Source organism: Schistocerca serialis, chromosome 8, assembly GCF_023864345.2.
Source record: "Schistocerca serialis cubense isolate TAMUIC-IGC-003099 chromosome 8, iqSchSeri2.2, whole genome shotgun sequence".
Lineage (NCBI taxonomy): Eukaryota > Metazoa > Arthropoda > Insecta > Orthoptera > Acrididae > Schistocerca > Schistocerca serialis.
This window is the reverse complement of record NC_064645.1, coordinates 235,336,234-235,357,392: the sequence shown is the minus strand read 5'-3', so window position 1 is coordinate 235,357,392 and position 21,159 is coordinate 235,336,234. Positions and strand designations below refer to the sequence as shown.

Sequence of the window (21,159 nt, the reverse complement as noted above, 5' to 3'; positions counted from 1 at the left end):
TTATGTTATCGCATGTCCTCCCATTGCTAGCCAAAATAATGGTCATTTAAATTTCTTCCAACATAATGGTTGGAACATCCTATATCTGGATAGAGTGTCCTCACACTAGCAAGCAATAGTGATATCAGCAATGAAGGTATGTCTAGTAATAGTTTATGAGTAGTGAAATGATTATTACCATATTTATTTTACTTGTCAATTATAGAACCGAAATGTGACTGATTAAAGTAACCATACCTCCTTCTTGAATTCTTCCTAGCAAATAACATATTTTGCAAGTAAAAGTGGAAATACTGTTTCAGTGATAAATAGTAACACTAATAACAGTTATAATAATATTAGTGAGTGTGCTATTAATGCAGTGAAATTTAGGCGACTTGTGGCAGGAAAGTTAATCAAATTATAATAATTTGACAGTAACAACAGCCACATCAGCGTGAACAGAGTATACCTTGTCCATCATTTCATGTATCTCTCTAAAAGAACAATAAAGAGGGGGAGAGACAGAGAGAGAGAGTGAGAAGGGGGTGGGGGGGGGGGGGGGCGATTGGAGGATGCTGTTTGTTCAAAAACACAGTACTGTATGTCATTATTCATGATCCACATGTTATTGTAAATAAAGAGCATCTCCAACACAAGAAGAAATATACATGATGAAACACACTTTTCAGTTCAAAATACATATATTATTAATGCAGATTTTAGAAACACAGAAATATGTTACCTGTGACAGTAACTGTCACCTGTCCATTTCCAGTTGATGGATCATCCTCATCTGTGACTTCAAAATCTGGTAATGGTTGATTTTGCCAATCATAAAGTCGGCTTCCAACACGTTGTGTCTGCAATGAAAAGAGAGTATTGGACTGGCTGGCAATAAAACATTATTGTTACCTTTCAATAATGCAAGCTCATAAAGCTATGTGCAGATATATTATATGATCAAAAGTATCTAGACACTGCTGTGTGATGTGGAACTGAACTTCTAGGTGTCATGAGAGGTGCAGCCACTAGTATAAAACAAGGCAGTGTTGTGTTGTCAGTAGAGAAACAGTAACAGGAGAGTTGTTGGTCAGGAGTGCTCAGTGACTTTGAACATGAACTATTAATTGGATATCACTTAGGTAACAAATCTATTGCTGGCATTTCATCCCTTCTAAAGCTGCCTAATTTGACTGTTGGTGATGTGACTGTGCAGTGGAAATGCAAAAGAACAACCACAGCTACACCAAAGCCAAGCAGACCTCATGTGGTAATGGACAGGGATGGTCGAGCATTGTGGAGGGTAGTTGTAAAAAATCACCTGAAATCAGAAGAAGGAATCACTTATCAATTTTGAAGTCTACCAGCAATCTAGCTAGTGTACAGTGATTGTAAATATGGAGTTGAAGGAATGAGGTACAATGCACGAGCAGCTCCTCATGAACAAGACATTTCTGTAGTCGATGCTAAGTGACACTTGAGGTTGTGTATAGAGTGACACCACTACACAGTGGATGGCTGACAATGAGTGATGAATCATACTATACCTTGTGGCAATGTGGTGGAATTGTCTGGGTTTGGCAAATGCCTAAAGAATGTTAGCTACCATCTTTTGTAGTACCTACAGGAAAGTACAAAGGAGGTGGTGTTATAGTATGGGGGTATTTTTTGTGGTTAGGTTCTGGTTTCCTTATTGCACTTCAGAAAATCATAAGTGCAGAAGGATAGGAACATATTTTACAGCACTGTGTATTGTGTACAGTAAATGAATAGTTCAACTGTTTTTATCAGCATGACAATGCACCAGTCATAAATCGTCATCTGTGAGGCAATGGTTTATGGAAAATAACGTTCCTGAAATGGACAGACAGATACCTCATTGAAAATGCCTCCAGCAGAGTTCAAGCCATCATAAAAGACTGCTATATTTAAAAAAATAAGTGATACTCAATATACTACTGAGGAGCAATACCATGTTAAATGTCACAGGCCAAATACTTTTTGAAAAATTAAAATATAAAATAAGAAAACAATTTTTTCTTTTCTTTTTGGTAACATGCTTTTCAAAAGACAACAAGAAGCCTGTTACTATGATGAATGAAATCCACAGCTACAACACTCTTGAAACAGGAGTGATAGATGTCCTGAGTTGTCCGCTTTTTTTTATTATTTTAATTTAAATGTTGGAATCGATGTGTGTGACTGTCAGGTTATGACTGCTACAATTATTTCTTAGTTTGTATCAGTGCCACTTTAAACTGAGCAAGTCTTAAATGTACTGAAAGGGAAAAAATCATCTGACAAAATTACAAGATGATATAATGGAAAATCCATACATAACTTCAGGATGGGAAATTCCAACTCAGGCTCATGCCAACAGATACAGAATCAGCAAGTACTTAGAGTACTTAGAGGTTTTTCTCCTGAAAGTAGTTATTACCCAACCATGTTGCTTTACAGTGGTACACAATATAAAATTGTGGAGTAATATCATGTTAGTAGAAGCTGTAATGTAGAATTTTATGCCAGTAAATGTTTAAGCACTGCCATAATCTATATGTTTGTTAATGATTTTTTTTTTTTTTGTATCTACTCATACCTTTGTATATTCCTAGCATAATTAAAAAGGGAAAAAATCTCTTAATGTTCTGCAAAATTGTTTCATTCTGTCGTGAACTGGCTTTCGGCTTCTTCGACCATCTTATGAATGCTGCAAGTACAGATAAACAAGATATGCAACTTACACAGATATTATTTGTATACAAGATACAAAACTGACAGAATGTTTATGTATGAAAATATTACACTTTTTTGGTCACGTAGAAATAATTACAATAACTAAAAAAGGGAGTAAATAATTTTTTTATGTGGAGGTTCATTTAACAACAGGTGAGATGTAAGACAGATTTACAGCTTTTATAATGAAAACATAATTTGACAAAGGGGAAAAGGAAAATTGAGTCTGATCATTTAATATTAGACTGGCACACTATGTCATGTGCTAGTTAATTTCCAGTATTTCTGGTAGGGTCATCTTTATGATTTTTTTTTTTTTTTAACAGAATGTAATACTTCACATTCTACATCACCTGAATGGTTTTCTTCTAATGGAGGTTGAATCTTTCTTCCTTAATCTGCAGCTTCTCTCCTTTTTAAGGAGCATAATTACCACAGCTCTGCCTGACAGACCAATATAAAGTTTTTCACACTGCTTGCAAGTGATTTAATATACACCACTGTATGCCAAGAGTTACAGTTTGTCTTTACTATCAAATAAAAATTTTTGATATGCTATTGGTCAAATGGTCAAATGGATCTGAGCACTATGAGACTTAACATCCATGGTCATCAGTCTATGCTATTGGTATTATAAAATTAAGGTCTGTAGTCCTGAGACTTTAACTTTTTGCAAGGTTGTCTGAAATTTTGCCAGTATATGGGATTTTGCACCCGACTTTGCAACTACTGAAAGATGTTGCTGGTGAATGTACAGAAGTTGGCTAATTATTTGCCTTTTCTCTTTTTCTTAATGCATTATCCATCAGTGCAGAGCTATAGGAATTGCTGGAAGCAATATGTTTGATGGTCTGCTGTTCTGTTTGAAAGGCTGAGTCAGATATTGGAAGGACATGAGGCTATGCCTGACTGAATGGAATGCTGCACGTTTATGACTGTGTGAATACTGGGAGCTTGCAGGGATTACTGTATTATTAGCTATTCATTTCTATAAATGTTAAATAAGTGTCTTCTTGTATTAATATCTAAATGCATAGACAAGCCTCTCAGCTTCATTGTAAACTGCATTTTCTTATGTTGCAAGTTTAAGTTCTGTAGTAATGTATCTAACTGTCCAGCAGTACTGGTCACAAACACAGTACATCATTGACATATCTAAATCAGCATTTTATTTTTCAGTTCAATGGCTCTCTCTGTAAGAAAATTTGTTCAAAATTGTCCATGTAAATTTCAGATAGTGTAGGACTAAGAGATGAACCCATAGTTAGGACATCAGACTTATTTTAAAATTAAGTAATTCTGTTTTACCCACAGTTTCAAAACAAGTACTATAGTCAGTTTGGTAGCACGAACAGAAAATTCAGTTAATTTTATTCTTAATAAATGCTGCCCCCCCCCCCCCCCCAAAAAAAAAAAAAAAAAAAAAAAAAAAAAGTGCACTTGGAAAGATGACGTCAATTTTGATTTGATAATGGCATATACTACCTGGGAGATAGTAGATGTACTGATAATGGTTTGAGTGTTGTCTGCCAACAGACAGTATAGTGGCATAGCTAACAGAGTGCCATCTGTGTCTCCCTTTAGCAGGGAATGGTCACAGCCAGAAGGCTCAGTGTAGTGGAAACAAGTGAAGCAAGCAGGCAACCATGCCATGCAGATCCACTTGTGTTTTCTTCAGCCAACAAAGCAAGTTTTAAAGAGTCAAATTATGACCTTCCAAGTGGTGGGATGGTCCTTTTGGAATTGCCATAAAAATTGTACATGCTGCATCAGTTGTGCAACAATGCTGGTATCAGTAGCCACCTGAATATTCATACATCCATAGACAAGGTTCTGGATGCCCATGTAGCATAGACATCCACCAGGCTTGTTGTATTGTAGGAGAACAGTGGTAGAATGTACAGCTACCATAGCACAGGTAAGAGGGCTTGTGAGCCCAGATCTTACAATACAAACTGTTGCAAACCTGTTATTACCAGTGGCACTACTGGCAAGCATGATGCTAGCCAATCTTTCAGTCACGTCACAGCATTGATGTGCATGGCTTGATTGGTGCTATCAGATGAACACTTTGAAAATCGAATGGTGCAAGCTCGTCTTCAGTGATGAAAGCAGATTCCACCTGAACAAAAGTGATGGTTGTCTGTATGTATGACATAGACCTGGTGAACGCTGTCTCGTAGAGGGCATTCACCCAAGACACACTGGCCTCACCACAGGCCTTATGGTCTATGGTGTGATAAGCTACAACTAGCATTGATCTTTGGTGTTTCTCAGGGGATGTTAATCAGTGCTTGGTATGTGCAGAATATTGTTAGACCTGTTCTTTTGCAGTTCCTATAACAGGAAGTTGATGTGTTGTTCCAACAGGATAATGCTCACTCACACATTGCCCGTGAAACTCAATATCTTCTACAAGACATGCACCAACTTCCCTGGCCTGCATGATCTCTGGACTTGTCTGCAATCAAGCATGTGTGAGATACTATGGGACAAGAAGTGACTCTTGTGACTTGGTCATCCAACAACTCATATGGAACTACATGAACAGGTCAAGCATGCAGTGCATAACATATCTCAGGACACTATTTCCCATCTGTAAAATTGGCTGGATGGCAGAGTCAGTTTCTACATTGCTGGGCAATGGAGGCTACATCATATACTATGACAGGTAAACACGCAAGGCATGGTTTGATACCTAGTGCCTCAGATCCACTTCTGCTCTTGATCTCTAAATGTAATCACTTCATGTACTCTGTAAGCACTGTTACAACAGTAATCTTGAGTGAACTGGAAACCTCTAAAAGGGAGCACTATTTTTTTCCTGGCAGTGTAGTATAGCTAACTCAATTTGTCCCACACTGGACATCTGTAAGTAGCTGCACTTTAATAATAATGAAATTATTGTGCTTCAAAACGTGCAATTTTTTTTTTAAATGATATTTTTTATATATTGATGAAAGATTATCAGATTTCCAGCTGTTCGGTTGTAATAAGATACTGTAACATTTTGATGAGTGTGACAGTCTTCATCAGAAGATAATGAGTATTACACTAACTGAAATGCTGCACTATTTTAACACCATCACCTGGCTTGAAACCTGACAACATTTCATTGGTGGTGTATGCTGGGAAACTATATATTCACATGCATAAGTGTCATCATCACAGCCATATGATGAGTATTTAATGTTGTTGACAACTCATGCATAAACAATATCAAAGCACTACACAAGTCACCACTAACAATAAAGAAACAAGTCCAGCTGTATACACTTCTTTCTGGATGTCATTCTCCGCTTTACATATAAAATGTACTACATATCAAATTTAGCAGAGCACCTCTGAAAAGTTTGAGAACATTCACTTGTGGATAAAAAACAACACTAATCATTAAAAAAAAATCATACAGAATGATGACACTACTCAAAATACAAATTAGCTCTGAAGGATAATCAAGCCTCAATAAAAATCTTTGCAAAGTCTGCCAAAAGTAGCGTATTGAGGAGAATACCAATGTAAAGGTACTTGAAAGAAAAAGGAAGGTTAGAGCTCAACATCCCACTGATAACTATATCATTAGAGATGAGCAAAGGGTTGAATGGGACAAGGATATGGAAGAAAACTAGCCATGCTCTGTCCAAAGGAACAATTCCAGCATTCACAATATGTAAGTTAGGGAAACCACAGAAAATTGAGATTGGCTCATGGGGATTTGAAATCAAGTCCTCTCAGATAAAAGTACAGTGATTGTAACACCTCACTCAGTAAGGATACTATAGTTTCACAGCCAGCAATGTAGATATGTGCTCACGTATCACATTTCTGTCAAATTACGATTCATGAGGAATATAGCACAAGACATACAATCACACTACTCATACCAGAGTATGTCTCAAAAACAAACCAAATCTTCTTTCTGTGAATCAAAATTTGTTTTTTCCTTTCCCTTTGCAGTGGATTACTTCCATATCTGCATGATTACTCTATAATTCACACTTAAGTGTTTGGTTGAGGTCTTATTAAACACTTTGACTATTTCTCAACCATTCCATTCTCAAATAGGATCTCAGAAAAATGAAGCCCTAAATCTTTCAATGTGAGCTCCTATTTAATCATGGTAATAATTTCTCCCTGTGTTGGTGGAAATCAATAAAATGTTTTCATTTGGAGGAAGAAATCAGTATTGAAATTTCATGAAAAGATCTCACCACAATGAAAAAAGGCTTTGTATTAATGATTGACATCCCAACTTGCTTATCACATCTTTGACACTCTCTCCCCTATTTAATACAAAACAAGCTGCCATTCTTTGAACTTTTTCAATGTCCTCTGTCAATTCTATCTGGTAAGGAGCTGATACTATGCACCAATACTAAGGAAGCAGATGGACAAGTGTATTGTGGGCAGTCTCTTTAGAAGATTTGTTGCACCTTGAAAGTGTTCTGCCAATAAAACACGATCTTTTATTCACTTTCGTCACGACATTTACTATTTGATGGTTCCATTTTAAGTTCTTCATAATTGCAATCCCTAGATTTTTAGTTGAAATGGCAGCCTTTGATTTTGTATCATTTATCATGTAATTGGAATTTTGTGGATTCCCTTTACTACTGATGTGGAGGATCTCACACTTTTTATTGTTCATGGTCAATCACCAATTTTCACACAATGCAGATGCATTATCTAATTTTTTCATAAGTATTTTTTTATCTTTTGGTGACTTTACTAGAAGGCATGCAGTCGAATTAAGTCGGGTGATGCTGAGGGAATTAGATTAGGAAATGAGACACTTAAAGTAGTAAAGGAGTTTTGCTATTTTGGGAGCAAAATAAGTGATGATGGTCGAAGTAGGGAGGATATAAAATGTAGACTGGCAATGGCAAGGAAGGCGTTTCTGAAGAAGAGAAATTTGTTAACATCAAGTATAGATTTAAGTGTCAGGAAGTCGTTTCTGAAAGTATTTGCATGGAGTGTAGCCATGTATGGGTGAAACATGGACAATAAATAGTTTGGACAAGAAGAGAATAGAAGCTTTCAAAATGTGGTGCTACAGAAGAATGCTGAAGATTAGATGCATAGATCACATAACTAATGAGGAGGTATTGAATAGAATTGGGGAGAAACGAAGTTTGTGGCACAACTTGACAAGAAGAAGGGACCGGTTGGTAGGACATGTTCTGAGGCATCAAGGGATCACAAATTTAGCATTGGAGGGCAGCGTGGAGGATAAAAATCATAGAGGGAGACCAAGAGATGAATACACTAAGCAGATTCAGAAGGATGCAGGTTGCAGTAAGTACTGGGAGATGAAGAAGCTTGCACAGGATAGGGTAGCATGGAGAGCTGCATCAAGCCAGTCTCAGGACTGAAGAACATAACAACAACAACTAGATGGCAAAGAACTCAAGAGTGCTTAAACACTCATTCTATACACCCACTCTACCTGTTTTATACAATCATGACACCAGTTTTATAAAATTAATAATTACACCTGATGAATGTCCTATTATGTTGGCGGTTTTGTTTATTAGAGAGGCCTAACACCTTCTAAGCCATTACACACATTTCTTCAGCAATAGACAGAGGCATTTCATGGATCAGTATAGTATTTACTGTTCCATGTTACTCACTGATGTCTCTTCCCAATAAAAGTACAATGACTTGTTTCAATACGGCCCCATTCCAGGGGGCAGCAGCAGTGAGTTCACACCACTTTCCACAAATGAAACAAATTTTGTTGATTCCCATGTCATAATGTGACATGAAAAATGAATACATGTCTTGCTTTATATATTCCTAGGAACTCATAGTTTAACTTAAAAGCATCATATGAGGACGTAAATAAGTAGTTGGCTTTAAAATTTAAATTTCTCTGACTATATTTTCCAGGTAACATTTTTCAATTGCTGCTATATGCTGTTTCCCCTTGATGAACCTAACTTCCACTCCTGGTAATAGTTTGTGTAGGTGCCAATATGATTTGGGTTTTGTGTTAAACTGCCTGGTTGGTCAAGTTCATGTGATAGACAAAGGTGATGACATACCACATCTAAAAGGACTATAAGCAAAACTTTATACTTTGTGAACATTGCTTTAGTGTGATGTGCATCTGCAGTGTTGTGTGTGGGACAATTTATCCCTGCAAAAGAGGAAATTACTGATTTAAATTCTCACATCAATTACAATTACTCAAATGTTGCAAAGTTGCTTTTACCAACACCTACTTCTCTTAAGCGAATGGTGTCTCCATCTTCTGGGTACACAAAGGAAGGTTTATGGTTATTTACATCTTTAACACAAAAGGTGTAGGTGATATTGCCAGTCAGAGGTGGTGACCCAAGATCAACTGCCTGAAAGAAAGGAAAAAAGTAGCATTTAATAATAATATGTCACGTTGTTAACATTGCACTAAGGAATAATTATTTACGTGATGGCTCCATGCAAATAAAATGTAAATAAATAAATATAAAGGTGTGCCGAATGAGTAATAACTAACTTTCATAGCATTTTACACAAGTTACTGACAGTGGCCATTACATTAAATTAATAATATTTCATGGATCCCTAAAAAAGTGGATAACAGGTTGTTATAAAAGTCAAAGACATAAATCTGATTTAAGTGCAACACACTAGAATGATGTAAAATGTATGAACGAGTAGAATATTAGAGTGCTAGCAGGAATTATATTACAGAAAAATACATTAGCCTTCAGAAATCCTTTAATTAATTCCTAAATTCCTAACTTCCATTATATATGCTGTGATAGGTTGTCCATCTCTCTCTCTCTCTCTCTCTCTCTCTCTCATACTTGTTTGTACATTTGGACAACATCTGTACAATGTTTATTGTCTACAGTGGGATGAACAAAATACGAGGGTTATTCAGAAAATAGGGAAAGTTTTGGCATTAAAAAAATCTAACTACAATAAGTACATTTTATTATTTACATCTGAAACAGTGACTGACATAGTACTTTTCCACATAGTCACCAAACACACTGAGGCACTTATCATAGTGGTGGACAAGATTTAAAATACCTTCATCTTAAAATTCTGCCACCTGAGACTTCAGCTAGTGAGTCATGCCTGCCTGGAGTTCTGCATCATCATCAAAGTGCTGTGTTGCAAATCAGTTCTTCATCTTGGGAAACAAGTGGAAGTTGCTTGGTGCAAGATCAGGGCTGTAGGGCAGATGAGGGAAAATTTCCCATTTGAATGAATTAAGGAGTTCTTTAGTGTGGTTTGCCATGTGAGCTCAGGCATTGTTGTGCAAAAACAAAATTTTGGACATCAGCTTTCCTTGGTGTTTGTTTTGAACTGCTCTTCTAAGGCTGTGCAACGTTTGACAGCACCAGGCAGAATTTATGGTTGCTTGCCTATCCCAAAACACTGTCGCCATCAACTTCCTTGCTGACAAGGTTTGCAAACATTTTGCTGGTTTTTGGGGGGACCTTGTGTGCCCCCACTTCATGGACTGTAATTTTGTCTCACAATTGACATGTTTCACCTAAGTCTCGTCACCAGTTATGATTCGATCCAGTAATGAATCACCATGTTTGTGGTAGGCCTCCAGAAATGTCAACATTGCCCCATTTTGCTGTTCAAAGTCCATGAAAGTTGTGGAAAAGAAAGCAAAGCTCCATTATTGTTAAGCGATGGTTTTCATGAATCATTTCACCAACATTAGCGACAAGTTCATCAGTCACAATTCTCGAGCATCCACTCTTCTCTTCATCATGAATGTTGGTTCAGAAATTTTTAAAGTGAATGCACCATTTCTGGATGGAACATTCACTCATTATGTTGTTTCTGTACACTTTGCACAGTTCACGATAAATTTCTATAGGTTTTAGGTTTATTGCCAACAAAAACAATATTACAGACTGCACCTCACAACTGGCAGTATTTTCGATTGCCGAGCACATTTCAACTGTGAATATTAAAAAAACAGATGCAAGGAGACATTCCCGCTGTTACGGATGGATGCCAACTGAGCTGCCGAGGACGCACATACCAAAATATACATGATCGGCATGTGCCTAGTGGCATCAGATGGAAACGTTCCCTTCTTTCTAAATAGCCTTAGTAAATAAAGACCTGTTGATTAGAATGAATGCAAAACTTAGCATAAAATAAGGTTTAATGATAAATGAAGCTAAGACAAAGTGATGAACAGTAGTGGTGACCAATCAAAGTATTGTATAAACATTCTCAAACTGCTTGCTTTGTCAATTCAGGACAAAACCTCAAGCTTTCAGTGACTGTCTTCATCAGAAGTAACTGATTGTTTAAAGTACTGCTGTGGTGGCCTAATATAGCCAATAGTCGGCTTCTGATTGGTCAGTAATTATGCAATGCTTTCATAGTTGGTGTCAACGTCTGCACTGATTATTATTATTATTCTCGAGTTAGAAACATACAGGTACTGATGGTGCCACCACTCCAATATTAGTGTTGATATTGCAGTGAATCTCTCTGTCTCTTCTCTTCATTGATGGCTGGCTTCCATATACTGCTAAGATTATATTCACTGTCCTGGTTGAAGTTCTTCTTGTACATTCTTAGTTCTACAGCCTCTTTAACTGAAGAGTCCCGGTATGTAGGAGCCTAGGACAAAACTTCTGTTCTGTCAAAAAGTATTTTGTGTTTGTTTATGAGACTGTGCTCAGCAACTGCAGGTTTCCCTAGTTTTTGACTTTTTTTGTGTGCCACTGACATTCTGCACAGCAGTTGGAAATGGTGTGTATGAACTGACCAATGTAACTGCTTCCACACTCACAAGGGATGTTATAAATCCCAAGAATCCTCAGGTTGAGACTGTCCTTAATAAGGCATAACATTTCCTTTATCTTCTTAGCAAGTCAAAAAAAAGGTCTTATATCACATCTTCCCAGGACTCTGCCTATTTTACTTTATGTAGCACACAGAAAGGAAGAAATACAATTGCTCATCATGCAAATGATCAGCATTTTTCACATTTCTTTTTCATGGAGAACACTCACTCCATACCATGTGAATCATAGCCATTCTTTGGAACATGTACTTCAGATGATTAATCTCAGAATCCAAGTGGTTCTGAACAAATGCAGTTTTTGGTCTGTGTACCATTGTATTTAAAACTGCTCCCTTATGGACTGAACTATGAAAATTCTGGGTACTAAGATATAAAACAGTGTGTGTAGCTTTGCAGTACACTGAGTGGCCAATACCTTCATCTGACTTTTGTTGTAACAAAACATCTAAAAATGGTAGCCTTCTTTTTTTCTCTGTCTTGACTGTGAACTGGAGTTTTGGTGCATGCTGTTCATATGTTCAAGGAAGTGCTCAAGAGCTTCTAAGCCTTGTGACTAGACCATAAATGTGTTGTCACTATAATGATAACATGAAGATGGATGAAAGGGAGCCAAATTTAATGTGTATTTCTCAAAATATTTTATAAAAAAGTAGGTCACTGCTGGAGACAATGGAGAACTCATAGCCATTCTGTCCATCATTTCGTAAAATTTACCAGCATACAGGGAGTAGGTTGTTGTCATATCATGTTGGAACAACATTATTGTTTCAGGAGGAAAATGCTCTGCCAACAGTTTCAGTGTGTCCTCCACAGGACGTTTTGTAAATAGTGAGAGCTTCAGGCTGACTAAAATATTGTTTGGGATAGTACTAATCTGTTTAATTTTCTCAATGAACATCTGAGAGTTTCTGAAGTGATGTTCACAATGGCCAACTATCAGACTCATTAATTTAATTAAATATTTGAAGAATCAATAGTGCTAACAGTTGGTCTCAGTGGAACACCTTCTTTTTTGGACTTTAGGTGATTCCTAAAGCCTGAAAGGTGTAGGAACTCAGGCTCTAAAGTATTTCATGATATCCTCTGGTAGACCACAGTTCTTCAGGAGCTCCACTGTTTTTCTGCTTTATGACAGAGTAGTGTCCCATTTTAGGAATTTTTACATGCTATCCTAGACAACTGTGCCACTTTTCTGTGATATTCAAAAGTATTAAGAACAACCATGGCATTTCTCTTGCCAGCCAGAAGTACCACAAGATCATCATCTTTTTGCAGCGCACAAAAACACTCTACTTTTGCTCTGCTGAGCTTAGATCTTGGTAGTCTGGCTGGGGCAAAAATGCGACTGATGGTACGTCTTACCTTGATGAACACTGTTTTATATTTTAGTGCCCAGTGTTTTCATCATCCAGTGCAGAAGACATCAGTTTTAAATACATTGGTGCACAGAGCAAATACTCTCTCAGATGAGGACCACTTGGATTCTGAAATTAATCATCTGAAGTACATGTTCCAAAAAAATGGCTATGGTTCAAGTGATATGGAGCCATCATTCTGCGTGAAAAGGATATATGAAAATGATGAGCATTTAGATGATGAGCAATTGTATATCTGCCTTTCTGTGTGCTACATCCAGTAAAATAGGCAGAGTCCTTGGAAGGTGAGATATAAGACCTATTTTCTGACCTCCTAAGAAGATAAAGGAGATGCTATGCCCTGTGAAGGACAATCTGGGCCACAGAACTCCTGGGATTTATAACACCCCTGGTGAGTGTGAAAGCAATTAAATTGGTCAGTCCATCCATACCAATTCCAATTGCTGTTCAGAATGTCAGTGACACATTAAAAATCAAGAACTGGAGAAACCTGCAGTTGCTGCATACAGCCTCACAAAGCAACACAAGATACTGTTTTACAAAACAAAAGTTTTGTCTCAGGCTCCTGCATACTGGGATTCTTTAATTAAAGAGGCTCTGGAAATAAGAAGGTGTAAGAAGAACTTCAAACATGACTGCAGATATAATCTTAGGAGTGCATGGAAGCAAGCTCTTGATGCAGAGAAGCAGAGTTCTTCACCACAATGTTGACGCTACTATGGGAGTCATGGAACAACCAGCACAGACTCAGACACCATCTATGACAGCATTATGTAATTATGCACCAATCAGAAGCTGTCTATGAGGTACACTATGTGATCAAAAGTATCCGGACACCTGGGTGAAAATGACTTACAAGTTCGTGGCGCCCACCATCGCTAATGCTAGAATTTGGTGTGGTGTTGGCACCCCCTTAGCCTTGATGACAGCTTCCACTCTCACAGGCATATGTTCAATCATGTGCTGGAAGGTTTCTTGGGGAATGGCAGCCCATTCTTCACGGAGTGCTGCACTGAGGAGAGGTATCTATGTCGGTTGGTGAGGCCTGGCACGAAGTTGGCATTCCAAACATCCCAAAAGCATTCCATAAGATTCAGATCCGGTCTTTGTGCAGACCTGCCCATTACAGGGATGTTATCATCACGTAACAACTCTGGCACAGGCCATGCATTCTGAACAGTGCTCGATCATGTTGAAAGATGCAATCGCAATCCCCAAATTGCTGTTCAAAAATGGGAAGGAAGAAGGTGCTTAAAATATCAATGTAGGCCTGTTCTGTGATAGTTTCATGCAAAACAACAATGGGTGCAAGCCCCTCCATGAAAAACATGACCACACCATAACACCACCACCGTCGAATTTTACTGTTGGCACTACACATGCTGGCAGATGATGTTCAGCGGGCATTTTCCATATCCACACCCTGCCACTGGATCGCCACACTGTGTATCATGATTTGTGACTCCACACAACGTTTTTCCACTGTTCAATTGTACAATGTTTATGATCCTTACACCAAGCGAGTCATTGTTTGGCATTTACCAGCGTGATATGTGGCTTATGAGCAGCTGCTCGACCATAAAATCCAAGTTTTCTCACCTCCCACCTAACTGTCATAGTACTTACAGTGGATCCTGATGCAGTTTGGAATGTTGTGAGATGGTCTGGACATATGCCTGCCTATTACACATTACAACCCTTTTCAACTGTCGGCGGTCTCTGTCAGTCAAAAGACAAGGTTGGCCTGTACACACTTTTGTGCTATACATGTCCATTCATGTTTCCACTTCACTATCACATCAGAAACAGTGGACCTAGGATGTTTAGGAGTGTGGAAATCTCGCATACAGATGCATGACACAAGTGACACTCAATCACCTGAGCACGTTTGAAGTCCATGAGTTCTGTGGAGTGCCCCATTCTGCTCTCTCACGATGTCTAATGACTACTGAGGTCGGTGATATGGAGCACTTGGCAGTAGGTGGTAGCACAATGCACCTATATACTTGTGATCACATAGTGTACATAAGGCCACTGCAGCAGCATCTTAGACAGTCAGTTGTTCCTGATGAAGACAATCGAAGTATTCGAGTGAAGTTTGAGGTTTTTGAATAAACTGAATTGGCAAGAAATCTGAGAATATTTTATACAATAATGCCATCATGAAAGACTTCATTCTCAATCAATGTACTGATGTCATAAGAAAAAACACTCGCCAGCAGTTACCTATGCTTGAATAAACTTACCTTGAATAACACGTCATACTCGCCCCACAAGTCTAAGAGGTCAACAGCAGCTGTCACTATTCCAGAGGTCTCATCAACAGTGAAAAGTGCTGGTTCTTCCCCTGTACTTATATCTGTGATGGATATGATGGAGTAGGATACAGTTCCATTTTCCCCGGCATCAGTATCTAACGCTTTTACTTCTCCAATAATTTGATCCTATGAAGAAATCAGAGCACACATTGGGTGTAAAATTAAATTACATTATTTTTACAAGATTTCTAAAAATTTGTCTGAGCTGGTTTTACACTATCTCACATTGTGAAATTACTGATAACATGTAGAAGCCAACACTGTAGGAAAAGATAAATTGCTGCTTACCATAAAGATGACATGTTAAGTTGCAGGCAGACAGAGTTAAAAGACACTTCACATGAGGTTTCAGCCACAGCCTTCATCAGAAAAGGTTAGAGAAACACACACCATTCATTCGCAAAAGCAAACACACCTCACGTACGCATGACCGTCAACTCTGGCAGCTTGGACTGCAGAAGTCAGTTTGTTGTAACAATAAATGAGAAGTTTAAGTTTTCCGAATATCTTTCAAGCAGAGATAAATTACTATCTCACTGTGAAACAAAAATAATTTTTACAAAAAATGCAGGCTCCAAATTGAGCCTGTCTCTTGTCATTTATCTTCTTCTTCTTCTTCGGTTATCAACCCACAGGTTGGTTGGCAGCAGCACGCCATTCCGTTCTTTTGTCAACTTTCTTCTTCATATCTGCATAGGTCTGGCATCCGATGTCATTTATTACTTGTTGAATGTAGCTTAATCTAGGTCGTCCTCGGCGAGTTCTTCCTTCAATGATTCCTTCTAATATTCTCTTAATGAAATTGTTATGCCGTAAAATGTGACCTATGAAGGTTATTCTTCTTTTCTGTATATTTCGCCAAAGAGATCTGTTTTCTTTCACTCTTCTGAGGACATCTTCGTTTGTAGCCTTGTCTCGCCAGCTGATTTTTTCCATTCTCCGGTAGCACCACATTTCGAATGCCTCTAATCTTCTCTTTTCTTCTTTTCCACTAGTCCAAGTTTCACATCCGTAAAGGGCTGTACTCCACACATAGGTTTTCATGACTCTCTTTCTTACGTCTAAACTAACATTTCTACTCGTCAGTAAGTTTCTTTTTCCATTGAATGCTATTTTGGCAAGTTGTATTCTGTTTTTAATGTCACTTTTGCTCCTTCCATCTGCTGTTATTTTGCTACCTAAGTAGTTAAATTCTGTAACCTGCCCTAGTTTCTCTCCCTTTATTGTTATTCGTATGGGTTCATTGTAGTTCAGGGCGCCACTCACCATCACTTTAGTCTTTTTCTTATTTATTTTCATTCCATACTGTTCTTTTAAGGTGTTTTCCATTTCATTGTCATTTATCATATGATGGAAAATAACCAGTTTCTCATGCATTTGTAAATTGTTGTAATTTAGACTATATAAGCAGATTGTAAATGATATGTAGGAAATGCAATTCATTTGTTTGTTATTGTCTCAGGTGCCTGAGCTTATGACTTGTTCTGCAAATATATATTTGCCAAATGGGAGCAAGCTGGTCAGCCACTATAAATTCTAACTTAACATTCACAGACAGTTAAGAGAATAAAAGCAATCATCAAATCACTGGACTACCCAGGAATATTAGTGAGGTGTTAACTGATTTTAAATGTATTAAAAATTCTTAATATGCTATGTTTTGGGAGAATAAGTAATGTACATGAAGCTAGTGCTGTCAGCATTATTGATTGTGGTATGCATGATTTCAATAAAGAGAAATAATGGCCAATTCTGCCTCACACATCTATTGCTTGTTTCCTGTTGCAAGATGAGACCATCTTTATTGGAAAGCATGTAATATTTTTCTGATGATTATTGTAAGTTGGTCTGTTAATGAGCTGGACAATACCATCTTGTGCTGATGTTAGAAAAAAATACTTCAAACCATTATGACACAGTATGGGAGCAAGAAGGTATTACATGACATCTGTAAGCTGCTTTATGTATTCCCATTCCATTTGCCACTGAGATGTTGTGGGAGACATACGTCTTCACCAAGTGTTCCCTGAGGCTAGATGCCTGATTTACCAGGCCCCATATTTATGCCTGGGTGATGCCTGCAGTTTCATCTGCAGGTACCACCAAGGTATAAATCTGGGACCCAGTCAGCCAAGAGCCAGTCTAACCTGTCAAAGACATCATTCTGGTGTCGAAATGTCACGTTGGGAAAAGAACAGAGCACTGGCAGAACACCTGATGTCAACAAGATGAAAACGAGCCACTGTAAAAGTCTAAGAGATTACAATAAAGCACCTAATTCACAAGTAACAACGAAAATAATCAGTTATTGACAATTACTTACAAAATTATTTAATGGATAGATAAAAAATTTACTCACCAAGAGGCAGTAGACCACACACATAAAAGACAGTTGTAATTGGCAAGCTTTCAGAGCCAGTGGCTCCTTCTTCAGGCAGAAGGGTTGAAGGAGAAGGAAGAGGTGTGAAGGAAAAGGACTGCAGAAGTCTAGGAAAAGAGATAGATATCAGGAAGGTCGCCCAGAAATGCGGGTGATGGTAGGCCTAAGTGACATGTATCATTTCACAGGTTGCCCTCCCTTTAATAGTATATGTTTTGCCAGTTACAGGGCTGTTATAGGTGGTGGTAGGAGTGTGAATAGGGCAAGTCTTGCAGCAGGGATGGTCACAATGGTAGGAGACATAGGGTAGGGAGATGGGTGTAAAATGTACATAGGATCTGACAAGAATATTGCAGAGATTTGGAGGGCAACGGAAAGCTATTCTCAGTGTAACTAAACTAACTTCTCCCGAACAGGCCACGAAGGCCCAATGGTACTGATCAGCTGTCATGTCATCCTCAGCTCATAGGCGTCACTGGATGTGGACATGGAGGGGCATTTGCTCAGCACCTCAGTCTCCTGGCCATATGTCAGTTTCCGAGACTGGAGCTGCTACTTTTCAATCAAATAGCTCCTCAGTTTGCTTCACAAGGGTTGAGTGCATCTCACTTGACAACAGTGCTCAGCAGACTGGATAGTTACCCATCCAAGTGCTAACCCAGCCTAACAGCACTTAACGTTGGTGATCTGACAGGAACTGGTGTTACCACTGTGGAAAGACCATTGGCTTATTCTAGGTGTGGTGGGCAAAATTTCAGACAGAATGGATCTCATTTCAAGGCATGATTTTAGGAAGTCATGGCCCTGTCAAAGTAGCTGATTAATATATTCCAGACCAGGATAATACTGAGTCACCAATGGTGTGCTCTGAAGCTGTTTTGTGGAGTGATCAGCAGTACCTGGATTGTATGTGATGGCCCAGGAATTCTGCTTTTTAACTAGGGTGGTGGGGTAACTACATGCAGTGAAGCTGAGTTGAGAACGGTGGTGTATTGCTGTAAAGAGTCTGCATCCAAACAAATACATTTGCCTTGGATGCCAAGGCAGTATGTGAGGGAACATTTGAAGTGGGAAGGATGGCACCTGTCAAAATGTAAGTACTGTTGTTTGTTGGTAGGTTTAATGTGGTCAGAAGTGTGTAGCTGGCCTTCAGTGAGGACGAGATCAACATCAAGGAAAGAGGCATGGGATTTGGTATAGGACCATGTGAAATTTAATTGGGAGCAGGTATTCCAGGAATTTTATCAGGTCGGCCTCACCATGAGTCTATACGGTAAAGATGTCATCAATATATCTACATCAAACAAGGGACTGAAGGCTTATGGATCACAGGAAAGTCACCTCCAAGTGATCCATTAAAAGGTTGGCATAGGAAGGAGCCACCCGGGTTCCCATGGCCGTACACCTGATCTGTTTATATGCCTGCCCCTCAAAGTTGAAGTAGTAGTTGTTAAGTATAAAACTGATTAAGGTGAGTTGGAAGGATGTCATAGGTTTGGAATCAGGTGGGCACTGACTGAGGAAATGTTCAGCAGCAGACAGGCCCTGTATGTGGGGGATGTTAGTATAGAGGGAGGTGGCATCAGTGGTGATAGGAAAGGTGAATGGTGGGAGATGATCTAGGAAATGATTGGTACCTTTGATGGGGAGTCTTTGTACCATGGGTTGCAGGTGTTGATCAACTAAGGCAGATATACGTTTAATGGGTGCTTTGAAGCCAGCAACTATAGGATGGCCAGGATGAGTGGGTTTGTGGATCTTAGGAAGAAGGTAAAAGGTGGGGGTATGTGGTTTGGGTTGGGTGAGAAGTTCTATGCATTGAAGTGTTAGTCCTTGTGAGGGGCCTGAGGTTTTAAGAAGGGACTGCAGATCAGTTTGAATCACAGGGATGGGATCTTAATGGCAGACACTCTATGGAGAGGTGTCAGACAGCTGGCATAGATCTTCACTAACTTACTCCTTTTGGTCAAGTACTACAGTGGTACAGCCTTTGTCTGCTGTGAGGTTAATGATGAAGTCACCAGATTTTAGGGAATGCAGATGCTGGAGTTCTGCAGAGGACAGATTAGGGTAATGTTGTAGGGACCTGAGGAAACATTGTGAGGCAATCCCAAGAATCATTAACAACAGTACAGTGTCCTTAACCTCTATCTAAAGCACTCTCCCCTCTTGAATTGCCTGTATTATCTAAGGGTCTCACTTTCAGCCCTAAACCTGCATTTGATCATACTGCTTTGGTGAATGACCTTCACACATAATATCCATTGGAAATATCACTTTGCAACCGAACCCCAAAACCTTTCCTACAGCAAAACTGACATTAAACCCTGTCTTGAACAGTTCAGACCATGATTCCAACTTCATTCACCACCACTACCTCAAAATCATCCATTCCAAGCCTTCCAAGAATTCCTTACAACCCTTCCTCCGGTCCCTACAACATACCCTAAGCTGCGCTGGAAAAAAAAAAAATAAAATAATAATAATAATAATAATACACTTGGAAAGGCAACATAAATTTTTATCAGATGACAGTATATGCCACCTGGGGAATAGAAGATGTACTGATAATGCTTTCACTGTCATCTGCAAACAGATAATGTACTGCCATGGGTTCCAGAGCGCCATCTGTGTGTAGCCTTTAATAGGGAATGCTCAAGCCAGAAGGGTCAGTGTAGTGCAAATGTGTGAAGAAAGCAGGCAACCATGCCATGGAGACACATTGTGCTTCCTGGAGCCAACTGAGGGAGTCTGAAAGGGATCAAATTGTGACCTTCTGAGGGGTGGGTTGATCCTTTCAGAGAACTGCCACACAAGTTGAATGTGCTGCTTCAGTTGTGCACGAGATCAATCAATGAAACATGTAACTAATTAACTAACTAATGGATACTGGTATAGTGGTCATGTGAACATTCTGAGGTTCTGGATGTCCATGTAGCACTGACACCAGCCAGGATTGTCGTGTTGTAAGACCAACAGTGGCAAATTGTACAGCAACCACATCACAGATAAGAGGGCTTGAGAGCCCAGACTTGCCAACATGATTGCAAACCGGTTATTAGCAGTGGGACTATGGGCACACACACTTCTGGTCCATCTTCTACTCATGCTTCAGCTTCGATCTGCATGACTCGACTTGTGTCATCAAAGGATCACTTGGAAAATGGAATGGCACGCCTTGGCCTTCAACGATGAAAGTGGATTCTACCTGCATGCAAGTGATGGCCATTTGTGTGTATGACACAGGCCTGGCAAGTGTTGTCTCATAGAGTGCCATCTTCCAAGTCACACGGGCCCCACTGCAGGCCTTATGGTTTGGGGTCTGATAAGCTACAGGTCTTGTCCATCTTTTTTGTTTCCTGAGGGGATGATAAGCAGAACTCGGATGGTTTAGAATGTTGTTAGACCTGTTCTTTCAACATTCTTGCAACACAAAGGCAATGTGTTGTTCCAACAGGATAAAGCTCTCCCACTCGCCACCCATGAAACTCAAAGTGCTCTGCAAGACATGTAGCAACTTCTCTGTCCAGCAGGATATCTGGACTTGTCTACAGCCAAGCATGTGTGGGA

The 21,159-nt window shown here is 39.1% G+C and overlaps 1 protein-coding gene across 1 annotated transcript in view; it reads right to left on the bottom strand.

Annotated features, from left to right (window-relative positions):
• Positions 1-21,159, bottom strand: part of LOC126416943 (cadherin-23-like) — a 597,779-nt gene that overhangs the window by 142,377 nt on the left and 434,243 nt on the right. Inside the window, exons 20-22 of the mRNA XM_050084822.1 lie at positions 15,138-15,335; positions 8,946-9,071; positions 725-842 (exon numbers count right to left, since the gene is read on the bottom strand). Coding sequence (XP_049940779.1) covers positions 725-842; positions 8,946-9,071; positions 15,138-15,335 — 442 coding nt within the window. The remainder of the gene's footprint in view (positions 1-724; positions 843-8,945; positions 9,072-15,137; positions 15,336-21,159) is intronic.